The sequence below is a fragment of the Dermacentor variabilis genome, chromosome 1 (assembly GCF_050947875.1).
Source record: "Dermacentor variabilis isolate Ectoservices chromosome 1, ASM5094787v1, whole genome shotgun sequence".
NCBI classification, from domain to species: Eukaryota; Metazoa; Arthropoda; class Arachnida; order Ixodida; family Ixodidae; genus Dermacentor; species Dermacentor variabilis.
The window spans coordinates 98,713,476-98,735,895 of record NC_134568.1 but is presented as its reverse complement, the minus strand read 5'-3'; the positions used below and the strand labels follow the sequence as shown (position 1 = coordinate 98,735,895).

Here is a 22,420-nt window from a genome sequence, read left to right as displayed (position 1 = left end):
TTAACCCTTATTTGGCAAGAGAACGTTACACAAGTCGTTAGAAATTAAGTAGAACTGGTGCATAATCAAAGAAGAAGAAGAGAGAAAAGGATGTATAGAAAGGCAGGGCGGTTAACCAGATGTAGTTCCGGTTGGCTACCCTGCACGGGGCGAAGGAGTAGGGGGATAAAAAGAGAAAAGAGTGGGAAGGGCAGATAGAAATAGAGAGAGAGAAAGAGAGAGATAGTGGACAGTCGTCCACTATCAGAACTAAAAGCTCTAGGTCAGAGCTCCCTAGGAACATCCGCGCTGAAGGCCTTACTCGCGTTACCAAGGTTCCTGCGATCTGCGGGCCTTCAGGATAGACTTTCAGAACGCCGCCCCCTACCTCATTGTCAAAAGTTACTTGCTATTAGGGTTTCGTACACCTGATGGCTCTGCGGCACGTGTCGGAACCATTTCTTCAGCGTGGAATTTAACACAAAGCAAGGAGTTCATTCTCAATGCTAACTTTGCAAGGAAACCCTTTCAGAACAGTCAACAAGTTTACAGTAACCACTTGCGAAAAAAAAATATGTCCCAAAATGCTGGACATGCTTCTACTCACAAAATAATAGTGCTAATGCGTAAAAGACATTGTTCCAAATAAAAACTGGACTTGCATGCCCAGACACAGAAGTTTGCTTTCACTATCCAAAAGATAACACCTGCTGTTGAACTTGAGCAATAGTTGCGTTTCAAAGTTGCCATTGCTCCGCTTGCCTCGCTTCTCAGCAAATACAACCACGCCTCCGCTGAATAGGCACTCGACGAATGCATCCGAAGGGACAGCTTTAGCTAATCACAGGAAAAGCTGGTGAACCTCCGCGTAAAATTCAGTGGGGGCCTTCAGGTTACTGAACAATGTTAACGTAATTGCGTTGCTCGTTACAATTTAGGAAAAGTAACGGGTACGTTTCCAAGTTACAAAAAAAAAAAGATAACGCGTTACCGGTAATGCCATTACTTCTAATGCGTTACCGCCAACCGTGTTATGTGCCACTGCCACTCACAGTGTAAGTAAAAAAGCCGCGCACCTTTAGACACACAGACAAAAATTACAACAAACATAAGCAGCTCAGACATTTATAAACTTTGGCGTATTTCATATGGGCGACGTAGGGCTACCGGCCAGCGAGAGGAGTTTTCGACTTTTATTTATTTATTTATTTATTTATTTATTTATTTATTTCAGTGTTGTGGGTCAATGCATGGCATTTTCCCGAGTAGCGCCGTCAGCATGCCCGTTACCGATGATGCCGCAGTGACCTGGCAGTCAACCGAAAAGTGACATGATCACCTTCCTCTGCCGGAGGGCGGACTTTAATCACGACCACGTCCGCACGGTGCGGGTCACAAGGCTGATATTAATGAGTGTCTTCTTGCCTCGGAATTAACGAATGCGGACCATTTTCAGGGCCGTTCTTGAATTACGACACAAAACGCGCCAAGGTAAGCTGCAAGCTCTGCAGACATCAATGTAGTCACAGGAGAGAAAGTAGGACGGGGGCGGGGCCGTGGGAGGCGGTGTTTCGCACGTTATCGTAGTGGCTCTTGCTGGGAAGGCCACTGGCTTCGGCCGAACTGTCTACCTTGCCTTCCTTTTTTCCATATGGTCAGTACTAGTTTCATTTTCTCTATTTTTTCTTCATTGAATCTCTCTTTCTCTCTCTCTCTCTTTCTCGAAGTGGAGTGCAAAAATTTCTCAAGTGGCCCTACATCTGGCTGTGCATGACCATAATTGTGATCACCTTAGCTAGCCGGCTTAGAACTACACCACGCTGGTGGATATATAGTAAACGTTCACGAGAAGATGGGTGTATAAGATTTATCCATTTCCGAAAAAGTACTTACGTTTGAACTGTACTCACCTCTGGCCGCTTCACGTTGATGAAGCTCTGGTTGAAGACTTAACTAGGCAGCATGCGTCAGCACTGCCGCGTCAGTTCTTCGCAGTGATGTGGGTGCGACGTTTCCGGCACTCTTGTAAGGCACGCTGCTCTTTGCGTAAGCTAACTGGTGTTCGTCGGCTGTTTTTAAACCACTCTATTGTCTGCTACCATGACAAAGAAAAGAATAACGTATTACCGTTAACCTGCCGCGTCGTCCTGTAATCACCACCGTTGTAACTTGTGCTGCTGCTGTCTCGCTGGCACGCGCTTATTCTGGCCTGTATCACTTGCCGCGCTACGTCATAAGCCGCTGAAGAACCGGTCGGTTGATGTTTCTGTGATAGTAAAGATTGGCTAGCAGTGCTTGTCAGCGTTAATCATCTCTCTAACAGATAAATGTAACCTACACTTCTAGGTCACAGCATGCGTTCTGCGGCGTTGTCACTGTACCACGTTGGCTGCTAAAAGTAAACACGCACCCAGAGAAACATGTAACATTTATTCCGTTTCCGAGAATTGTTTTTACAAAACGGTCAGCAATGTCTAGATGTGCTCCTTAGGTATGAACAGCGTGGGAGGAATCGAAAGTGCTCCGAATAGAGTTTCTTTCCACCTTTTTTGCGCATTTATACAATGCATCTTTTAAAAGTGTCACCTTTTTTTAAAGCAGTGAATTTGATTTTGTTATTGTTATAGAGTTAGAGTGTATAACTGCCTACATTATGTATAGGTGTAAATAGGCTGTATATATACAAATATCTCCGGTCCTCTTTTTTTTCCCCACCGTCATTGCTTCAAATCTGTCACATGTTCTCATTGGGAGGGGGATAACCACACCCACATAAACACATACCATGAATACAGCAACCAACATCAAAATAGGTTCAAAATAGCGTCAAGTATTGTGTGAACGCCGTTTGGTCTGTGAGGTGGGGCAAGGATAAACGGGCAATATAATATGCAACAGTGGCTGTGTGAAAGTCCGTAAACAATGATTGTGTTCTCAAAAACTTCACTGTAACCGTCATCACCATAATCACAAGAGAAACACAGATTTCAGGCGTGCCGAACAGGACATGGCCCATTATTGCCATCAGGTGCTCGGATGCTCACTTTAAGGCTCTCACTCGTACCATGCAATCTATCCATCGAAACATTCGACTTTTGTTGTTGTTGTTGTTGTTGTTGTTGTTGTTGCTGTTTTAGTTGTTGCTTGAAGTTCGCAGTTCGGAGAACAACCTTCTGGAATTAACAATCAGAGCAATACCAATAGAAAAAAGGCGAATACAGAGAGAAAGCAAGCGCGCCTTACGTCGGCTGCGCTGTTAAGCACTGGTGAGTTTTGGTGGAAGATCGCTACCTTGACGCAAGTGTGCGTCAAGGTAGCTCCTTAATTTCCGTGAATGGGACGCAATCGCAGAAGGTAAAACAAAAGCAAGCAAACGACGACAACACTCCTGCCAAGCTTGAGGATCAAGAAGTTTTCAGCAATGATTGCTGACAAAAATATAGCCGCTCAGTCTGCGCTGCACCTAAACACTGTTTCCCTGTGGTCAATGCACGCCTATCGTCGTAGTAAGACCGCACGCCAACTATAGAAATAAAAAAAATTAATAAAAATAAACGACACCAATCCCGCCAGATAACGCCGACAACGTTAATACCGCTTAGTCGGGAAATGAAACCGTAGCGCCGTAGTCGCTGGTTGTCTAAAAGGCGGCAGCGTCAAAAACGAAATCAAGCGAGATTTCAAATGCCGCTTTCGTGCACTGCACCAACTTTCAGACTGACATTGTTATAGCAGCGATATATATATATATATATATATATATATATATATATATATATATATATATATATATATATATTTGTTGGGCAGGGAGAACGCTTTGACTTGGTGTCAGTTTTTCCTTTCTTCTTGCGTGGCTCTCGACGAAGAGATAAGGAATTGGTTGGCGAGCCCGTCCAAATGATAGAGCTCGCCTCTATATACTAGCTTTGACACCACCAGAAACCTGGATTTTACTCCCAAACTTTCGCACAGCAATTTATGTTTTAACAGTAGCAATTTCCGAACGATAGCATTACAGCACGATCACGTTTATGTTCAAACGCCAAGACGGAGCCAAACATTTTTTTTTTTTTTTTAGACAGAATGGAGATAATTGTGCACTAATAATGTGTTCGATTAGTTTGCACGACAAGTTAGACGCTTTTCCGTCGGAATATTCAATTGTAAAACACCCCATTCTACCATATAAAAAAAAAACATTTTCTTTACTACTATAATCACCGCCTTAAACAAACAAGCGCTATCATCATCAACGGTAAAGATATGCCCATTGAGTGTCGAGCGTTCTCCAAGTCTGATTCACCGAATACCTGAATTCAGACGACGTTCACCACGCACCAGCGGTTATTGGCATAGGCAGCATCCTTGCAAGTCACCCATTCGTCGCGATGAATTTACTACTTAAAAACCAACAGCAACAACAACAATGACGACAAAGACAACAAAAAGGAAAACAGCCACAGTCTTCGACACGTCGAAGTGAAAGCTCCCGGTAATGCACTCTAAAGAACGCTGAGCTTCTACGGCACAACAATGCACACTGCAGTCCCGACGTCCCTCGACAATTCGAACATTTCGCGGAGGGGCGCCGCCGCCAATTGCAATGCTGACTCGCTTTCGGCCCGCGATTGGTTTATTCACGAGCATGTGCTGTCCGGACGCAACATCTCACAAAAAACACGACTTCTCAAGATAAAACGAGAGACAGAGAGGCGTGTGCTTTGAATGACTGGCACCAGCAATTCTACCCGCCGCGCGTGAAAACGAAGGGCTCACAGCAGCTGGAGTGCCGCAAGTGCCACAGTATACAAGGCAACCTTCACCTTTGGGCAGTACAGCTATGTCCATCCGGCACGCCTGGAATGATACATCGTCGGCGCACGGCGACTGGCTGGAGGAAGCACGGTACAAAGCCCAAACCGGCAAAGAACACATGACGGTATTGTACAGCTAACAGCGGTTTCTTTTTCTTACAGTCCCCAGAGTGGTAACGATGTGGTAAACAAACAAACAAAATAAACAGGGAAGCTCGCAAGGAAAAACAGTCATCTTGCACGCTTGGAAAAGAATGTGTTCGCCCACTCGCCTGATTTATAGCCCGCTGACAGACGTACGCATCTGACTGCATTAAATATTGAAGCAGCAATACTTATGCGCCTCCTGTCTGTCCAACTCTGGACAGATACGAGGAGGAAGCGTGAACGCTACTCATACTTTAAAGCGTTGTGCCCACCTCTCCGACTCCAGTAAAAAAAAGAAAGGGGGGGGGGGCAATACCGCCCACTGCCTCCGCATACCGACTTCCTACCAGACAGATGCCGTGCGCTGCAGCGTGAGAGAAAAAATTGGACCACAACCTTTCAAGAAACAACATTCTAACTAACGTATGATGACATAGCCTTCGACCGACTCGGGTAGTGGTGGCGGTGGTAGCACTAGCAGTAGTCTTTTTGAGGAGGCTGCAATGGTACCGCGAATCGGGGGGACGTGGCAAATGGCACATGACGTAGGAACAGCAAATAGCTGCGACTTAAAGGGCGCGCTCCGGGAGAACCAGACAAGGTAATGAGAACAATGAGAGCACTAAACACAGCAGAGTACGACCGGGAGAGAGAGCGTAGTAGAAGGAGGAAGAAGAAGCGAACGCTCAAATGATATGCTTCTTCGGGTGCCTTACCGCAACAAGTTAGTTTAGTATACGACGAGTCGCACTTAATTGCGACAGCATCGCTGATTGGGTACGCAGCACTGGGCCGTCAGATGGGCACATGTAGCGTGGCGACGCCGTGCAAAATGAATCAGGCTACATTATCGGAGGACAACAGCGTCAGAAAAGGTACCGAAAAAAAAAAACAGAGGGGTTAATTTCAATTTTGTATACAAATTCGCGAAGTTAATATGATTCATAAGTAAAGCAATAAATGGAAGAATGGCCTGCAAAAAGACTAGAAAACCTAAGCCCTCGAAGAAAGGACGAAGACAAGAAGACTGGTCGCGATAGGTGATCTCGCTATACATGCGTTCGACTGGAGCGCTTCGTGCGCAACGCTCTTTCACGTGAGGCCACTGACCTAATGCTGCGTGCTGGACGACCAGAACTGGGAGAGGAATATTAAGTTTCGGTGTATCTGTAAATTAACCGTCAGCAAAATCAAAGCGGTCACTTATACCCAGAGGCTTAGTATGCCAGAAACGTGTCGCTAATGTTCCCTCATCGGTTTACCGTGACGACATGAACTTCCATGGCGCCTGTCGGGGTCTAAGTAATTGTTTATCGTTAGAAGAGGACTATATAACATTACGATATAATCAAACACTCAACCTGGCAAGTTTCGAAAACCTTTTATGTGCCAAGACGTCCAAAACCTGGACAAGTACTTCGAAATCTGTGACTCCACACTGTTTCCACCGACGCTGATCTTTCGCCGCGAAATACAGTATAGTTTGGTCCTAGTTTTTCTTTAATAATCAATCTATTACTGCGAAATTAACGAATATGGAGTTCAAAAAGAATACTTTACCATTTTAAGCTGATTTGGCGTTGCTTTCCAATGTCTATTTAATGACGGCCGGTATTTGCCGAGGAGGAAAAAAGATGTGGCAAGGTTCTGGCTGTTCTGAGAGAAGAGGGTACAGCGAACGCTATGCTGTCGTCCAGAAACCTATCGAGAGACCTTGTCACACCGACTCTGCGAGAACTGTACAGTTAAGCGTAGCGTGCGATAAAAGAGGGCCCCGCAAGAACTGATAAAGCGAAGTTCCAACACCGTGTGCAGCTCGACCTCATTGCTTTGTGTAGCCTCCTCCTACGCCTCTCTCTCTCCACCGCCGAAGTGGAAAGGGGAATTTGTGACAACATAGAGGAACAGAGACCCATAGACAGCCCTCGCGGAATGTGAAAACGCGCGATTTTTTTTTTCCTTTCTTTTCTTTCAGTTTGATTAGTCATGCGTTTATCGTGATGCCCATATGCGAGATGCCCGTTGGGATTAGCGGCAGATGTCGAGCGAAAGTTGGCTTAAAACAAACCCAGAGATGAGTCTTGCAAGCCTCGTGGTGCAATCTCCGAGGAGGCGAACGATGCGTGAAGCATGCGCGAGCCTGGCTGCAGACGAGCGGCGAGCTTCACCGCGATGCCCCTCGCAGGTGACTTTGGCGCACCTTTCGGAAGAGAGGCAACCTCGTGGCACAGGGCCGGAGACTCCCTTTACAACGGCAGTTACGACCGACGGTGGACGAGCGCTTCAACCGAGCGCTTCTTCGGGCTACTTAGGGTCGTGAATACCACCACGAGAGCCAGAGGCTCACGAAAATCGAGAAGAAACACAAGCGCTACGCCTATGTGGCATTCCTTCGCAAGTTTACCAACATTTGCTGCCCGTTGTCATGTCGCGACGACACACGATTTTACTTAGAGAGCAAGTGGTGTCAAATCGTCTGCAGCCTAAACCGACAATATCACCTCGGTGTTAGGTCACCTGCCGATAGACGAGTCACCCGGTAAACGTGAATTTGCCAGTGTCGTCATGCCCAGACAGTTTCAAACCATAAATTGAATAAAGCGCTTCAATTTAAAATTAATGTCCTCCGACTTCAAACTGCCACGATAGTTGCCACTTTCCTTCAAGGGAGTGCTGCTGATAGCGAAATAAAAACGGAAATGGTGCATTACAACAGCCTACGTGAGATGTGCGTGGGACTGATATAATGCTGCGACGCCTGTTAGCAGCTCTCTTCAAGTTCTGCAAGAGTTCTCGGTGGCGATGTATATATGGATCAAAAATCATTGCACCGAACTTGCGGGTAATCAGAAGAGAAGACGATTTGTGACTCTTTCAGTCGTCCGAAGTGGAAAATAAAGAAGAAAAAAAAACAGATTTATCGCCTACGCCTCTCCGCTGTGCGGGCTGCGACTAAAGCCGAAGACGCTTGTGTGATATGCGTACAAAGAATTCGGCCCGGGAGCAGCAGCCGTAAAGCGTACTGTGGTTTTGGAAGTCGGTGGTCAAACGCCAAGAACTGGGAAGAAGAGAGAGAGAAAGGAAATTACAAAGCTGGAGCTCTTCCTTGTCTTGAGCTAGTTGGCCGCAGAATCTTCGCGTTCCGTTTTCACGTCGCGCCTACATTCCCAAAAACCAACGTAATTACATTTCTTCGCTACAGGCATCGTTGTGCTTACGCCTAATTATTTGCAGCATGTGACAATTCGAACGAGTCGCACATTTCTGAAATGACGCACTCTGCAGTTGGCTTTTTTTTTTCTTTAAAGATTTCGGCACAGTTTGGCAGCTACTCTTCGTAGCGCAGTGACGAGTAGAGACAGTGGCGGCTCGAGTAGCGGCATTTACGACAATTCCTCCGTGCGGGTGTCAGGCGACGCGCGCTTCGAAGAAAGTGCTTTCGGACGATATGAGTGTGGTGCCTGTGTGCGGCTGGAGTTGATGGTGATGCAGCGTTTCCCCTGTTGTTTAACGCAGCTTGGGCCTGAAGTGAATGGGACGTAAGCTGTGAAGGACCGGGCTGTTCGTGTACGCCTTTTGAATATGTTACAGTGCGCGCATCCTGCTTTCGCGCCTTAGCGATAAAAAAAGGATGGAAGAGGAGAAAGAAGTGGAGCAGGGGGTGATCGGGTGCGTAACTGCAGTATCTGAACGCGAAGCCACGTGAAGCACAACTAAAGAGTAGAGAGTAATTCGCGTGTCGAAATAATACTTTGCGGCGGAAACTTGAAGGTTTAATTACGTCCCGGTGTCGCGAATACCGTAAGGCTTGTCGCTGTTTTCGCCCCTCGCCGCAGCCGGAAAGCTGCAACGGCGCAATACTCAGTTTCCTTTTCTTCGTCAGGCTTAGTACCCGGATTATCAAAATAATACGTTTTCATTTTGCGCATCGCATAATGCAGAAAAAGAAGGAATGTGATAAACGTTGGTCCACAACCTTGAGATCATGCTTGGCTTTTTTTTTTTTCGTCGTGGTGCACACTCTGTGATGTTTTCATGTAAATGAAAGCAATAGATCGCTCAAAGTCGAGAGAATAGTAGTGGAATGCTTGTGGGAACGGTAATCACAGGTCTCAAACGTAGGTAAATGTAAGGTGTTAAGAGGCAATAAAAAGAGAAAGCGCTCTCATAAGGCAATTATACATAAATACACACAGAACGATACATATGAGAACGGTATATTATACGCTAACAGAGATATCTAGTCAATAGTTCCGAACAGGAGCCATGAACTGGATGTAGGTGAACTAAAATTACCCTTAAAATTATGTGCCCTGAATGGTAGCGAACGCCGGGGAAAAAGCCAACCTTACCGATACAACGTTCTTATGCTCACGTTAAAGCTGATCTTCAAATCTCCATGCTGTGTCATGCTCATGTAATTGTACAACTTTCAAGAACATTGTATGAGCGGTGATAGAACTGTAAGAGATTACATGTTGTGCCAGAGAACGCAGGGTTTCTTACTGCTGCTATCCTATCCTGTAACAGAGTGGAAAGCAACAGCGAGTTTGTTGCATAACGTCAAGAAATGCGAATACATGAAGCGCATAAAATGCGAAATAACGCGGCAGAATATATTGATACGTCCATAAACATGAATATGCGTTTTATCGACAACGGTTATAAGCGACGAACAGTGAGCGAATGCAAGCCGCAGCACGCAGAATGCTGAGAAACCCTGTTCATCAGTCATACTGATGCCACCCTGAAGTACTGTCTAGTGCGCTCTTTAAGTTCCCTATAACAAGAAAGATCAATGCTGCAATGGCTTAATATGATCTTTCCTTACGAACTGTACAATAGCAGCAAAAAAAAAATCGACTTTCCTCTCATCTTTCATGTTGTTCTCGACATGTGTTTATGTGCGTAGAACAGTGTGCTTAAGCGCTGCCAAAGTTAATTCAACAATTTTGTGCAAAATGAAACAAAACTGCAATGAAGAAGGTTCTGTTGATGCGCGAGAACAATATTGTACTTTCATCTAGCCCCAAGAACGCCTTATAAGTAAATTTAGTTGGTCCATGAGGAAATAGAAATGACCGCATGTGTGAGAGGAAAGCTCAGAATGGACCATCTAGACTTTGCAGAGTAATCACACGTATTGAACGAGTAAATCGCAATAGTTTGATGTGAGGCAATAGAAGAAAGTAGGGAGCGGCTCCATCCTGTGTATAGTATACCTGAATCCCGTGTTAAGAAAGCATGCTTCGCTTTTATTGCAGAAGGAAGGAAAGATCAAGAAAAAAATAAAACAAGCAAATAATGACACCGAATGCAAGTTACGACACTTGGTTAAAATTGCTAAAGCCGTACGTACCTAAGCGTGCCTACACACGCTTATCACAGTGTGCTATACTTGAAGCTGCAACGCCGCGGCACCGCTGCAGGCGCCAGGGCTAAGGCGCGCTTGCGCTGTATAATATTGTCCTTCCATTGCGGTTAATCACCGGGATTTAAACACTCACCCTGGAACCTCTGCTACCTGAAGGTTTAGAAAATTACAACCTTTATACACGCTGAGAGGCCTTTATCGCGCAAAGTCAGGGGCGTTCATAAAAAGGGAGTATAACTTACTACTTTCAGGGTTTATCGTGTTGCGGTATCCCATTTAGTCACGCGCAATTAAACAGACACACGCGCGACACAATACCATCGGACGTTCGGGCCGTAGGTGGGCAGGTCATTGCGCAAGAATTGAACCGGCTTTCTTAAAGGCAGCGTCGAGAAGAATTACGAGAGCGGTTGGGGAAACAATCGTGAAAATATAGTTAGCCTTCAATTCTTGAAACAACTGTCTAAGAAAAAAGAAGCAAAGGGCTGGGTAGGAGGTGGAGTAGAGCCCAAGCTTCCTCGTGTAAGCTTCCTTTTGTAAGCAAGCTTTCATTGCTGATCTCGCGGGTCAAATAAAAAGCGGGGATCTCGGCGACCGGGCTGTTCTCCGCTTGCTCGCTATCACTTGCCTAGCCTATATACGCGTATACAGAACAGACTCCGGGGAATAGACTGCGTTACTTTGCAAACAGTAAGCGCCCAGGAGTGAAAGCCAAGCTGCGTTCGAACATGGAACCTACGCAAAACGTAGTTACTAAAACAAGATTAACACAGCGCACCGAATCGTCGATTCATTCCGCGCATCGAATGTGACGTGGCCCATTCGAACAGATTGGCGCCGTGAACACCTTGTCTGTGGCCACGTGGCGTGATTGGGTGCCGCTGATCCACGTCGTGCTCGGTGCGCGCAGTGAACCTACTTTTGAGTCTCAATTCACCTTAATGAACCAATCAATTTTCGTTCTTTTGTTTCGGACAACCAAACTGGGATAGAAAGAAAAGAAATAGATTGATGAGACAGGGTGAGAAAGAAGAGGGCAAACTTGTCTGAGCAGCGGAGTATATAAAGAAGGGAATTGTCCAATGACAGTTTGAGATGGTTGCTTTCTTTTTGTTCCGCTCCATAGCGGTGTAAACAGAATAAAATTAGAGAGGAAAAAACATTGTGCTGCGCAGTTTCTCTTGTTTTTTTTTTCTTTTTCCTGACGGCCGCGAGGCACACCGGAATTCTCAGCAGGGTCTTCCTGGCGGATCGTTTCGGGGAGAAGAATGAACCCTGGCTGCAGAAACAAACAAACTGCCGGACGAGCGCCAAGCGAGGAAAACAACGAACAAAAGAGCTGCCGACTCGCAAGGAGCTCTAGTCTTGTGGGAATACCGGATGCGAGGACTCGATGGACTCGTGCCCGCGCGAGTCCATCTCGGGCCTCCTTGATACGACGTGTCTTCTCGAATACCGCGGCTCTACTTTCCGGGTGAACGACACCCGGGAAAACTAGGGCTGCGACGCGACACTGCGGTGACATACAAAATGGCCGCAGTTCACCTAGGTTCAGCGATTAAAGTTCTGCGACTGACAAATTAAGGACACTCGCCAACGCGACCAAGTTGGGCGACGAGCGCGCATCATTCGTAAATATTACACTTTTCCGCAACTTTTATCTTCCGTGTCTCGCTCTACACAGAGACCGGGTATATCGGGCAAGGAGCTTATTTCGTATCGAGGCATCCCGATCACCCCAAGTCGGACGTCGCCACGTTGCGAGTAGTGCGTGATGGACGCGGCTGCGGCCATCATCGTTATTCTCATTCCATTCTTTTTTTTTTTTTTTTTTGCTTTCGTTTAGAGATCGCTCGATTCATTGCTCCGATATCGTGAGAGCAGACGTGTTTTCACTCTAGTTACTGCAAATGCGTCCGCTTCACGACAGTGATAGCTGTGCGTTAACATCCGTAAATAAAGGCGCGCGTGTCGGCAGCGCCATAAAAGGGGAGAAAAAAAAGGAGACAAAAGCAAGGGGAGGAGGTGGACAGCCGAACGACATTAAATTGTAGCGGAGCTCCAGGAGACAGTGCGGATTGGTTTTCACGCAGCCTACAGCATAACTGTTCTGATCCTTGAATTCGCACAATATGGCTATCCGTAAGCTATTCTTTATGAGCCGAAGCTATATTTAAGTGCACAATAGAGAGCGCGATTTAACAGGGATGAAGGAACTGAACAGCGTTTGTCATATCGTAGGCGTCCGTGTTGACGGCGTACATAATACCCAGCCGGGCGTTGAGCTCCTTCACTAAGCTAGTGAAAAGCATCCACCATCTTCTCATAGTATCAAAACAGTGCACGAAACAGCAGCTTTCGACATTGAAGTTTAACGTGATAATAAAAAAGAAGGGTGGGGGGACGAAAATGGAGTATTGCTGAGCGTGTGAGGGGATAATTATATAATAACAAGGGTTAGATTGTACAATTACTGAACGCGTTGAGATCTGGCTAGTTTTTTGTATGTCAGTAACGTCTGCTTGAAATTATAAACTGTAAACCGTCTGGACTAATCTGAGAGCAACAACATATTGCACAAAACAAGGCCCAGAATAACAAAGCCTTTTGTGTAAGAGAACGGCTCTTCCCAACACAGTTAATTGGGAGTTACGCGAGTGCCTGGCAGTCGCAAACCAATTTTAGGAACGGAAAGCCTCGTTCAGTGCGTATGCAATTCGGTATCTGCTCACAACGGTCTCTCGAGCCCTCACAGGCGTGCATGAACGTGTTTAGGTGAGCCTTACCAACACAAAGCACAAAAAAGTGTAATTATGTGTTGAAAAAGAAGGAACAAGAAAACGAAATCGAATGCTTTGTTACTGATCGACAAAATTGCGCTTTTAACTTGTTTTGAGGGTGTAATTTAGGTCGCATATTTTCTTTGCAGGCGAAAGGAAAAGCATAGAACAAAGAGAGCGCGCAACAATTCCGTCGGCCGTTCTTGATTTCTTTTTCTTTTTTTAAGCAATGCTAAAAGTCCGCATTATTGTGTTTTTTATGGTTTCGTTTTATGATAAAGTGAACACAAAAATAGAGAGAAAAAAAGAAAGGACTCCTGCTGACGTACTTTTAGAAAGCTTCCTTTTCTTTCCCTTTCTTCTTTCTCATCGGGAGAAAGCTTACACCAATTAAACGTCCACTTCGCTGCTTTGATTAAAAAGGAATGAGTGATCGACGGACACGAGGAAAAGAGAGCTTGTCATGTGTCTTGCGATGAGACAAGAAAAGTAAAGACTTATTGAGAAGCGATTCGTAACCTCGCACCGACTCAGTCGTGAGAGCAGAGTAAAAAAATAAATCAGTGAGGGACCAAGCAAATAATTGCAAGTGCATCGCGAGATATGTAATGGAAAAGAAACGATGACGCGTAGGTAATTTTTTTTTCTTCTTCACTGTTACCTTGTCGCTTTACGATATAATACACGACAATCCTAGCACGTTGATTTTTTTTTCATACCTGCGTTCTACAAGGCCCCAGGAATTTCGCTCGGTGTGCAACACGAAACATGCAGGCTCCGTGACATCGCCGCCGAACATGTCTGGGCGACACCCCAGATTTTATGTATGTACGATGCATGCAGAGCAAGCGCCTTTCCACGTCAAACGATGCGACTTATGTCCGCGCACCAGGAGAGAATGCCAATTATATTAACAGAAATTTGGCCTTCCCCAGATACGTTGTGGAAGAGAGAGAGAAAGAAGTTAGGCTTGTCGCGTGTTATGTGCATGCACCACAAAATTGTGTGCGTTTCACCGGCGCTTGAGACATACAAAGTGAAATCGATAGGCGACGGCTGATAAGAAACTCGCCGATGGCAGCCTCTTCGCTCCGCCAGAGACATGAACGGTAGAGAGAGCAACACAGTGGCTTGAAATGATTGGCGTGAACAGGAGAGGGAGCGGAGGAGGCGGCGGTGAGTCGTGGAAAGCGCATGTGCTCGAGAAGGGGAGCGGAAGGCGGACCCCCTCTTGCCTGTCCCGATGGATCGTTCTTGTCGGCAGCAAAAAAAGAAAGACACGCCGGCTGCGGCCTCCGCGGAGCCTCGCACAGGCTTCGGGCGGCTCGCCCGGGCGGGTAAGGCGGGGGTCGTGGGTGGAGGGGGGCAGGAAAGGCGTGGAGGGGAAGCGTCTACTATGGTGCGTACAGGGACAAAGCTTGGACGATCTTCGGGTCGTGTTTTGAGCCTTCTTTGAACTCTTCTAAAGACAGCTTGTTGTCCTGGTTCTGCGAAGACAGAAGGAGAAAAGAGAGAGTCAGTGCGGCAGGAATACACAGAAAAGAAGCGTCAGCAACGTTAGAAGGGGCGTTGTATGGACGCGCGATCAATGTCACGCAGTGGGCGGAAGGCCAAAACGAATGAAAGGCCCTCTAAAAGGTGGAGCCCGACGTTTCGATGGGCGGACTCATTTTTGTCAAGAGGCATTCATCGTTTGCGCCTTAAGTATGGCACATGGTTGGCACGGGTAATGTGATGACGCCGTTTTTGTCCCACTAGCCGTGCTAACCATACAACATACTAACGTTTCGAGGATGAATAGCTATAGGGATATTAAGACCACCTCGACGGGTGTGTAATCACTTTTATAGACAGGTTTCGATTGGTCAGCTTCTAACCTTCCTGCCACTGAGAGACGTGGCAGACGCTTTTACTGTAGAGAAAGTGTTCGAGCAGCCTTCGCAAAGACGTCACACAAGCCATTTGCGCATTGTCAATAAGTCAGCTAAGAAAAACCTCGTCTGTAATTTGGTCGCGATACTACACTCTACCTAAGAAAAAATGTGGATTAAACGCATAGACCGTAAAACAAAGTTCTTCATTTAATCGCTACGCAGGACTGGCATTTAGCGTTTCAGAGACCAATCTCAATGTTACCTCTTCTATCCTGAGTTCGCCATGGAATGTCTAAACTTGACACCAGATTCTTTATTCCAAAACAGAAATCATGACAAAATTACTTGCTGCATGCTGCCCACTACAGTGGACAGATTTCGGCGATTTTTAGAGCAGGCTTAATGCTTCCGAGAAGTTCTGGTGCATAGTACCCACTCCGGTGGCCAACATAAGTTTTCTATGGCTACCTCACAGGGTGCTGCCGACCACAATTTTTCCCTGGCTCAGCTTCAAAGATAGCATCCTGATGTTCCGGTGGGTAATACGCCCGCGTACACACACTTTCACTTATAATTCTCATGACACGGCGGTTTGGTACATATAATTGTCTACGCGGGATAGAAGAAGTCTCGGGAGACAATACCTCGAAGTATGGTGCCCGAATGAAGCCTCGTTCTTTCTGTGTAATACATTTTTGTTTAATGTTCACTGTAGTGGACACCATGCACAACAGCAATAACAACACGTGCGCGGGAGCATTTTTTGCACAGTGTAGTCCTAGCACCTCTCACTGCCAATTGGACTGTTTTGCATATTTGCCTCATATTTTCATGTAATAACACTTTGTTCATTATATCATCCAGCAAGCTGGTAGGGAAGAAACAATTCAATGAGTTACCAGCACCTCCTGCCACAGCAAAGCGAAGGTCATCTGACAAAAGTAAGTTTAGCTGCCGCACGCGGCGTTGCGTTTCGGCAAGGTGAATCTCTTTTCCAGTCACAAATAATGCACAAAACAAATTTGTAAAATGTTGGTTGGCAAGTGCAAAGCGACATATGTAATAACCGGGTACGTATACCTTCCTCCCCATCCCCGAATATCTGCGTGTCAGCAACATGCGACAACACTTCGCCTGCCCAGCCACCACCACCTGCTCGGTCAAGTGCATGCCCCTTACTCCACGGGGGCATGCACGCGCACATGTGTCGATATACAATGCCGAAAAAGATCCCTTAAATTTCTCGGATGTTGAGCGGAATCAAACCCGCGTCACAAGTATTACTCGAGGACAGCTATCCGACGCATTAGCAGGCTGTGCCACACATTAACTGGGTGTGCATCTACCGCTTTTCAATGAACGGTTTTCACACCAACGCTTCAGTGAGCGGCACCATGAATGCACTGGGTGTGTGCCGTGGTTCAGCGAACCTCTCGCCAACTTGGGTCACCGAGTACGTGCCACGGAGTGTGCGGCAGACGAGGGAACAATTCTCAGCGTCCGCAGGCACCGGCGCGCCCCGCTTCTCGTCTCGGAGGCCAAGCCCGCACTTCTCGGCAGTGTCACTAGATGGCGCACGTTGTCCAAAAAGAAGCGCGAGAGGGGAGCCCGGTGGCTGCACGGCGCGTTTCCCAGCGTTTCGGAGGTCATGCTCGAAATTCGCGGCGCCGGAGCTATATGGCGCCGTGTGTTCTTAGCGAAGCGAGAAAGAGGAGCCCCGCTTCAACACGTGCCTCAAACATAACTCTTTTCAAAGATAACAACGCATTGTGTCACTACATTGATTCAATGCTTCAACGCGTTACCGTCGACAGTCATGGTGAGATTGGCGCTGCCACAAATCTGTGCTTTCTTTACCAATTTTGCGAAGACCCACAGGTAGAATGCGTTCGTAGTTTGAATTGAATACTGGGGTTTTACGTGCCAAATGAACGATTTTATTATGAGGCACGCCGCAGTGAGGGACCTCAATCCTGATTAATTTCGACCACCACGGGATGTTTAACGTGCCCCCAATGCACGGGACACGGGTGTTTTCGCATTTCGCGCCCATCGAAACGCGGCCGTCGCGGCTGGGATTTGATCCCGCAAACTTGGGCTCAGCAGCGCAACACCACGGCCGCTAAGCCATCGCGGCGAGTTGCTTTCCTGGTGAGAACACTGCATCCATAGGACAAATCGCGTGCTTGAGCAACATGCATGAGAGTGCAGCAATGACATATCGGGAGATAGTGGCTCCGATCAGGTGTTTTCTCCCTTTCTTTCCTTGCTTTCTGGCGCTCGCAACAGCACGAAGTCTACCTGGGGAAGTAAAAAAAAGAAAGAAAACTCCATTCCCGTGGTAGGCAGCACTCACCCGCACGCACCATGTCTTGCAGACGTTAGATGCGCAAGCGCTCGCGCATTTGTAATCGGATTTGCGGCGCACGTCACACGGGACGCGAGCCACGCACCCGCCCTCTTTCGATCCGTGCCCCGTCGGAGGAACGTAATGGGCGAAAGCATAGCACGTATCCCCTTTATTTATCCCGTTCGCCCCTTCTTTTTTTTTTTATGTCTGACGGCGGCTGCGGCCGCCGTTGTTTCTGCTGGGAGCATACATTACACAGAATGTGAAAGGGGGGGGGGGGTAATGGGGAAGAGGGTGGAGTGAGAGCCCAACCGAGTGAATGCCGCCAGCGAGGGCAATAAACAAAACCCGGCGCCACTCACGCACCAGCGAACTAGGTATCCGCCCTTGCGTCTGAGTGCCGTTTATGCCCTAATGTAATGAACGCCCCGGCTCAAGTCGGCCGCACCGTACTCCACCCTGTTAATTGCGTGCAGCGACAGCGGAGGCAGCAATAGCGACGACGGACGATGTCGCGCTAACAACCGATTCCCCTCACAGCGCCGTGATTGACTTTCTTTGTAATCGCCCTCCGCCTTCCTTCCGCCGCAGGGACGAAAAAGAAAAAGACCAGCGTGGCCTTATTTCTGAGCATCGCGTTACCCAACTCAAAACAGGCCGAGTAAGCGCCCTCAGAGAGGAGGCAAAGAAAGGTGCCACATTATATCGCGCGGGAAGGAAGGAAGGAAAAAGTGGCGAAGGAAAGGCAGGGAGGTTAACCAGTTTAACTTAACCGGTTTGCTACCCTGCACATGGGAGAGGGATGGTGGTGATGAAAGATGGGGAAGGGGGAGAGGGAGATATCGCGCGGGAGCTCAGTGCTGTGCGCATGCCCCTACACGCGAGAAGCGAACGCATTTGTAAATGCTGCGCAGAATTTCACTTGGGTGGAGTGCGCAGAGCGCGTATTATAAGCGCCGGCTGAGGACGGGGCACGTATACCGGCGTGATGTGGCTGCTCAATGGGGCCAAAGTGATACTTGCTGGCGCACCACAGCACATTGTGTAGACATGCGCACGTCGTTTTGAAATGCGCATGACTGCGTGTGGCAGCAGCGCTGTCTTCTCCACCCGTCACGCATGACTTACCCGCGCGGTAGGTTGTTATCATTACTGCGACCTATAGTCGATTTTGCGATGGCGCATTAGGATCTTTAAACACGTACCAGCTGAGATCTTGTTTAGCGCCGCCAGCATATTTTACTCCGCGCAGTTTTCACATATACGCTGCTTCGGTCTGGTTGCGCGCACCGCAAATGCCCTTACCTCAATAGCGAGGTTACACTGCTATATTCTACGGTCTTTCACGCTGGAAAAAGCACTTCCCTGGATGCGTTCCGGCTGCCTAATGGGCCGTAACCACAGCGAAATGTGTGCGTTGCGCGTCGTATCTCGCTTATCTAAAATATGTGAACGAAATTCTAACGCCATTAGTGATCGTTTGCACTGATTGCTTACTCTGGTTTTTCGCATTTAGTTCGCGTAAAAACCTGCGTTTACTAAAGATTAGGTTGTTTACTAAGAGAACGGCAATACAAGAAATTTTTCACCCTAATTATGACATCCTATTTCAAGCCGCCCTTCACTCAAGTCACACAGCAGAAGTAGCGCGATAAAAGTAAAACAGCAGACATCAGTTTGGCTTCAATAAGCGCACAAAATCAAAGCCAGGGAGCTGGTACAAAGCGTTCAACCCAACTTACTTTAGTAAACAAACTTTGCACACTCAAATGCAGTACAAGAATTTCGTTCTAATGGCATGTAGACAGACTGAACTCAGATACTTCGTGCGGCGTATGGAAAAGCTTGTTGTGAGTATAGCTCTAAGCGTTCACTGTTGCATAAGCATTCGCCATAACGGCCTTTCCACCTCCTCTTACAAGCCAGATTACTGGCATGCACTTGCTATCTGTCGCACGATATTGCTTATGACTATGTGGCGTCTTCACAGAATGTGTGACAGCTCCCATACATACAGCTCTACATTGTTCATTATTTCCTTATTTGTCTTATTTTCTCTTTTCTTTCTTTCTTTCTTTCGCACCCGCTATCTCCTTCTCCAGTACAGCTTAGCAAACTGGACATAACCTCTGGTTAACCTCCCGATTTTTCCTTCGCTTATATATATATATATATATATATATATATATATATATATATATATATATATATATATATCTGTCACACGAGGCGCAATTCTGTAGCCAAGAAATTCCCATTAAAGTAATAAAAAAGCTTGCGTGCGCGTATGTGTGTGCATTCGCGTGCGTGTGTATGTGCGTGCGTGTGTGTGTGCTTGCTTCAATTTGTATATGTGGATGCGTGTGTTTGCATACGTGCGTGTGTGTGTGTTTCAAGATTGCAGCACGATAATGCCATACCTTATCCAGTTGTTCGAAAATGCGGTCCACCCTGGCCCTTGGGTCATCTTCCTCGTCTTCTTTTTCTTGGCTACCCTGCGAAAAGGTGAACGAACAAGATGGCTCGATTATTTAGCACAGCATTTCAATACATGCCATTCATAGTGCAAGTATGCTGATAAAAGGGATAGGCACGGAACTTCAAGGTATTCCTTTTTACATAGCGTTTTGAGCGAGTATTCACATTGGTGGCACGAGCTACAGAATGCTTCCCGTCTTTTCCGTTTCCTTCGTTTTTTCTTTCCCTTAAAGCAAGTCTGCCAAGCAGTGGGTCAACAGGCAGCAGGATGCCTGGTGGCGCATCGTCCCGCCGTGTACTTTCGTTTGCAAAAACAGGTGCAAAAGACTTACAAAATAATGCATAAATAGCTACTCGATCTGCTGAACTGGCTTCCAAATGCGAAGACAGACTCACTCAGAAAAAATTTCGTCGCAACGTTCGATGGATTATTGTCTCGTCAGGGAACCATGGTGAAAATTATTATGTCAGCGACTGTATAACGACGGAAAATATTGACGTTTCTTGTTCGTATGGACACCTTTTTGCGTGTACGTGTGCGTGTGTGTTCACAATGCGCGGAAGTCACCAATGAAAAAGTGAATGCAGCCTTAAAGAGGCTTCGAAACTGTCGCGCATAGAACAGATGCAGACTGTCATCCGTTACTTCAAGGGTGTTGTCACTTTGAATGATTAGCGATACTAAGTGCAAGCCTAACGAGATACCGCCTTCAACTCTCACATTTGCTGCATTGTCCCAGTTTGCCTCGTGTCCAAATTTTACCAGTGTATTGCTATAGAATTCATGGTGCCGAAGGGCGGGCGTGCAAACACGGACACAAGTCGAACGAAAACGACAACGCCTGAGTTAAGGGATGCTCCATAGCTCGGCTATTTTTCCTTACTGTGTTTCTTTCTTTCGTTTGTTTCGTATTTCTGCGTTCCTTAGTCGCTGGAGTTTGTCTTTTATGTTTGGGATAGCCGGCCCTTCTGTGGCATATTCTTTTATGGCAACATAATTTCATAAACAACATCATCATCAACAACAACAACAACGACGACGACGCTTGTCTTTTTACCAACAGCCGGCAAACACCGACAGTTATAGTAGATCGAAAAAAAAATTCCGAATAACTAAATTTGGTGTGTAATACTGGGGTTAGAAAAGAGATAAGATCGCAGTTGTTTTAGAAGGAACGATATGAAATCCTTAGTTCGGGCACTGTCTTATCCTGGCGGCAGTCGATACGACATTCAAGCCATTAACCGTTAAGAAACCATTCATCAAGACTAAACGCTTTGTGAAATGAGCCGAAGATTTGTGAAGGCAAAAAAGAAATCGACAAAGAGAGAGAATTTGGGGCATGCTGCAATTTAGAGGCAAAAAAAAGGGGGGGGGGAGCTAATAAATGTCGGATTGGGGAATTCTTGCCCTGTGATATGAAATTGTACTTTTGGCTAAGCGATGTCGTGCTGGTCTTCGTACCACTGCGAGTGCTATTTTGTATGCTTGTGCTCATTTTATACACAAGGTCTAGTGAAATTCAAATAGAAATTTCTGACGGTAAGACATACTTAACTAGCGCTAAAAAAACGTAAGGCGAGAACGAGAAGCACAGAAGACACGACACTATAGAACCCAGCTCAATATTTACTTGGTGCATTAGTTGTTGCGTATTCCAATTTTGGAGTGCGCACCTCTCTTTCAAAGGTGGTAATCAGTTTAAGATTGTCTTAGATGACATTGGATTTGTTTGTTGTACAAGTTTCCTTTCCATTGCTTCAGATAGGTCATTACAATGCTCACGCTTTCCTTTCGGGTGTAAATCCTTAAATACGCTGGACATGCGCTCGAAGGATTTACTACAGCATACTATACGCTGCAAAATAATTTACACCCTTAATTATTTCCCTACCGCACCTATAGAAACAGATGAATTTGATCGACAGTTTTTCTATGCGCTGTTTAAACATTTATGTTGGGATTCTTCCAATAGCAACACCATGCAACGTCTCAAAAGACGACTGAACGTTACGTATTTGTTAGATTTTACAAGTTTAGTTATTGTGGGGGGGGGGGGGGGAGTCTGGAAAAATAAAATTTTGTCTAGAGGTATCGCCACAGCTAGCCTACAGGGTTTATAGCACTTCCTGAACAAAACTACGCATAATTGGCACCATACTTGACTCGGCAACATAATTTTTAATTGACAGGAGCCGTGAAGACACAGAAGGTTTTCTGGTGTTGTCGAATTTTCCGATCCGATGTCTAGGTCGTTCTAACTATGTCACAAACTACAGTAGACGCTCTTGAGTGCATGTTTTTTCGATAATTGGGTTCGAGTAATATCAAGTGCAACGTATTTTTCCCATCGTGGGTTGCTTTAATCCATCAGCATTTCGACAGTGCATGTAAAAATTATTACGAGTAATTGTTCCCGTCAAGTGGCGTTTTCACTCAAACAGGAACACACAGTAAATTTCAAATCGACCTTCCACGAAGCCTTACTAGCTGTCTAATTTCTTACATTTCGAACACCGCCGGTGCAAGTGCCCTTATTCATTACTGTACAATGTTGCACAACACTCCGCATTACTTGACAGCATTGTATAGGAACTGAACAACGCATCTGGAGGCTCCA

The 22,420-nt window shown here is 46.4% G+C and overlaps 1 protein-coding gene across 1 annotated transcript in view; it reads right to left on the bottom strand.

Annotated features, from left to right (window-relative positions):
- Positions 1–2,390: 2,390 nt before the first annotated feature.
- The window catches only part of LOC142581548 (frequenin-1-like), a 325,333-nt gene continuing 305,303 nt past the window's right edge, over positions 2,391–22,420 (bottom strand). Inside the window, exons 7-8 of the mRNA XM_075691216.1 lie at positions 19,742–19,816; positions 2,391–14,584 (exon numbers count right to left, since the gene is read on the bottom strand). Coding sequence (XP_075547331.1) covers positions 14,492–14,584; positions 19,742–19,816 — 168 coding nt within the window. The 3' untranslated portion in view covers positions 2,391–14,491. The remainder of the gene's footprint in view (positions 14,585–19,741; positions 19,817–22,420) is intronic.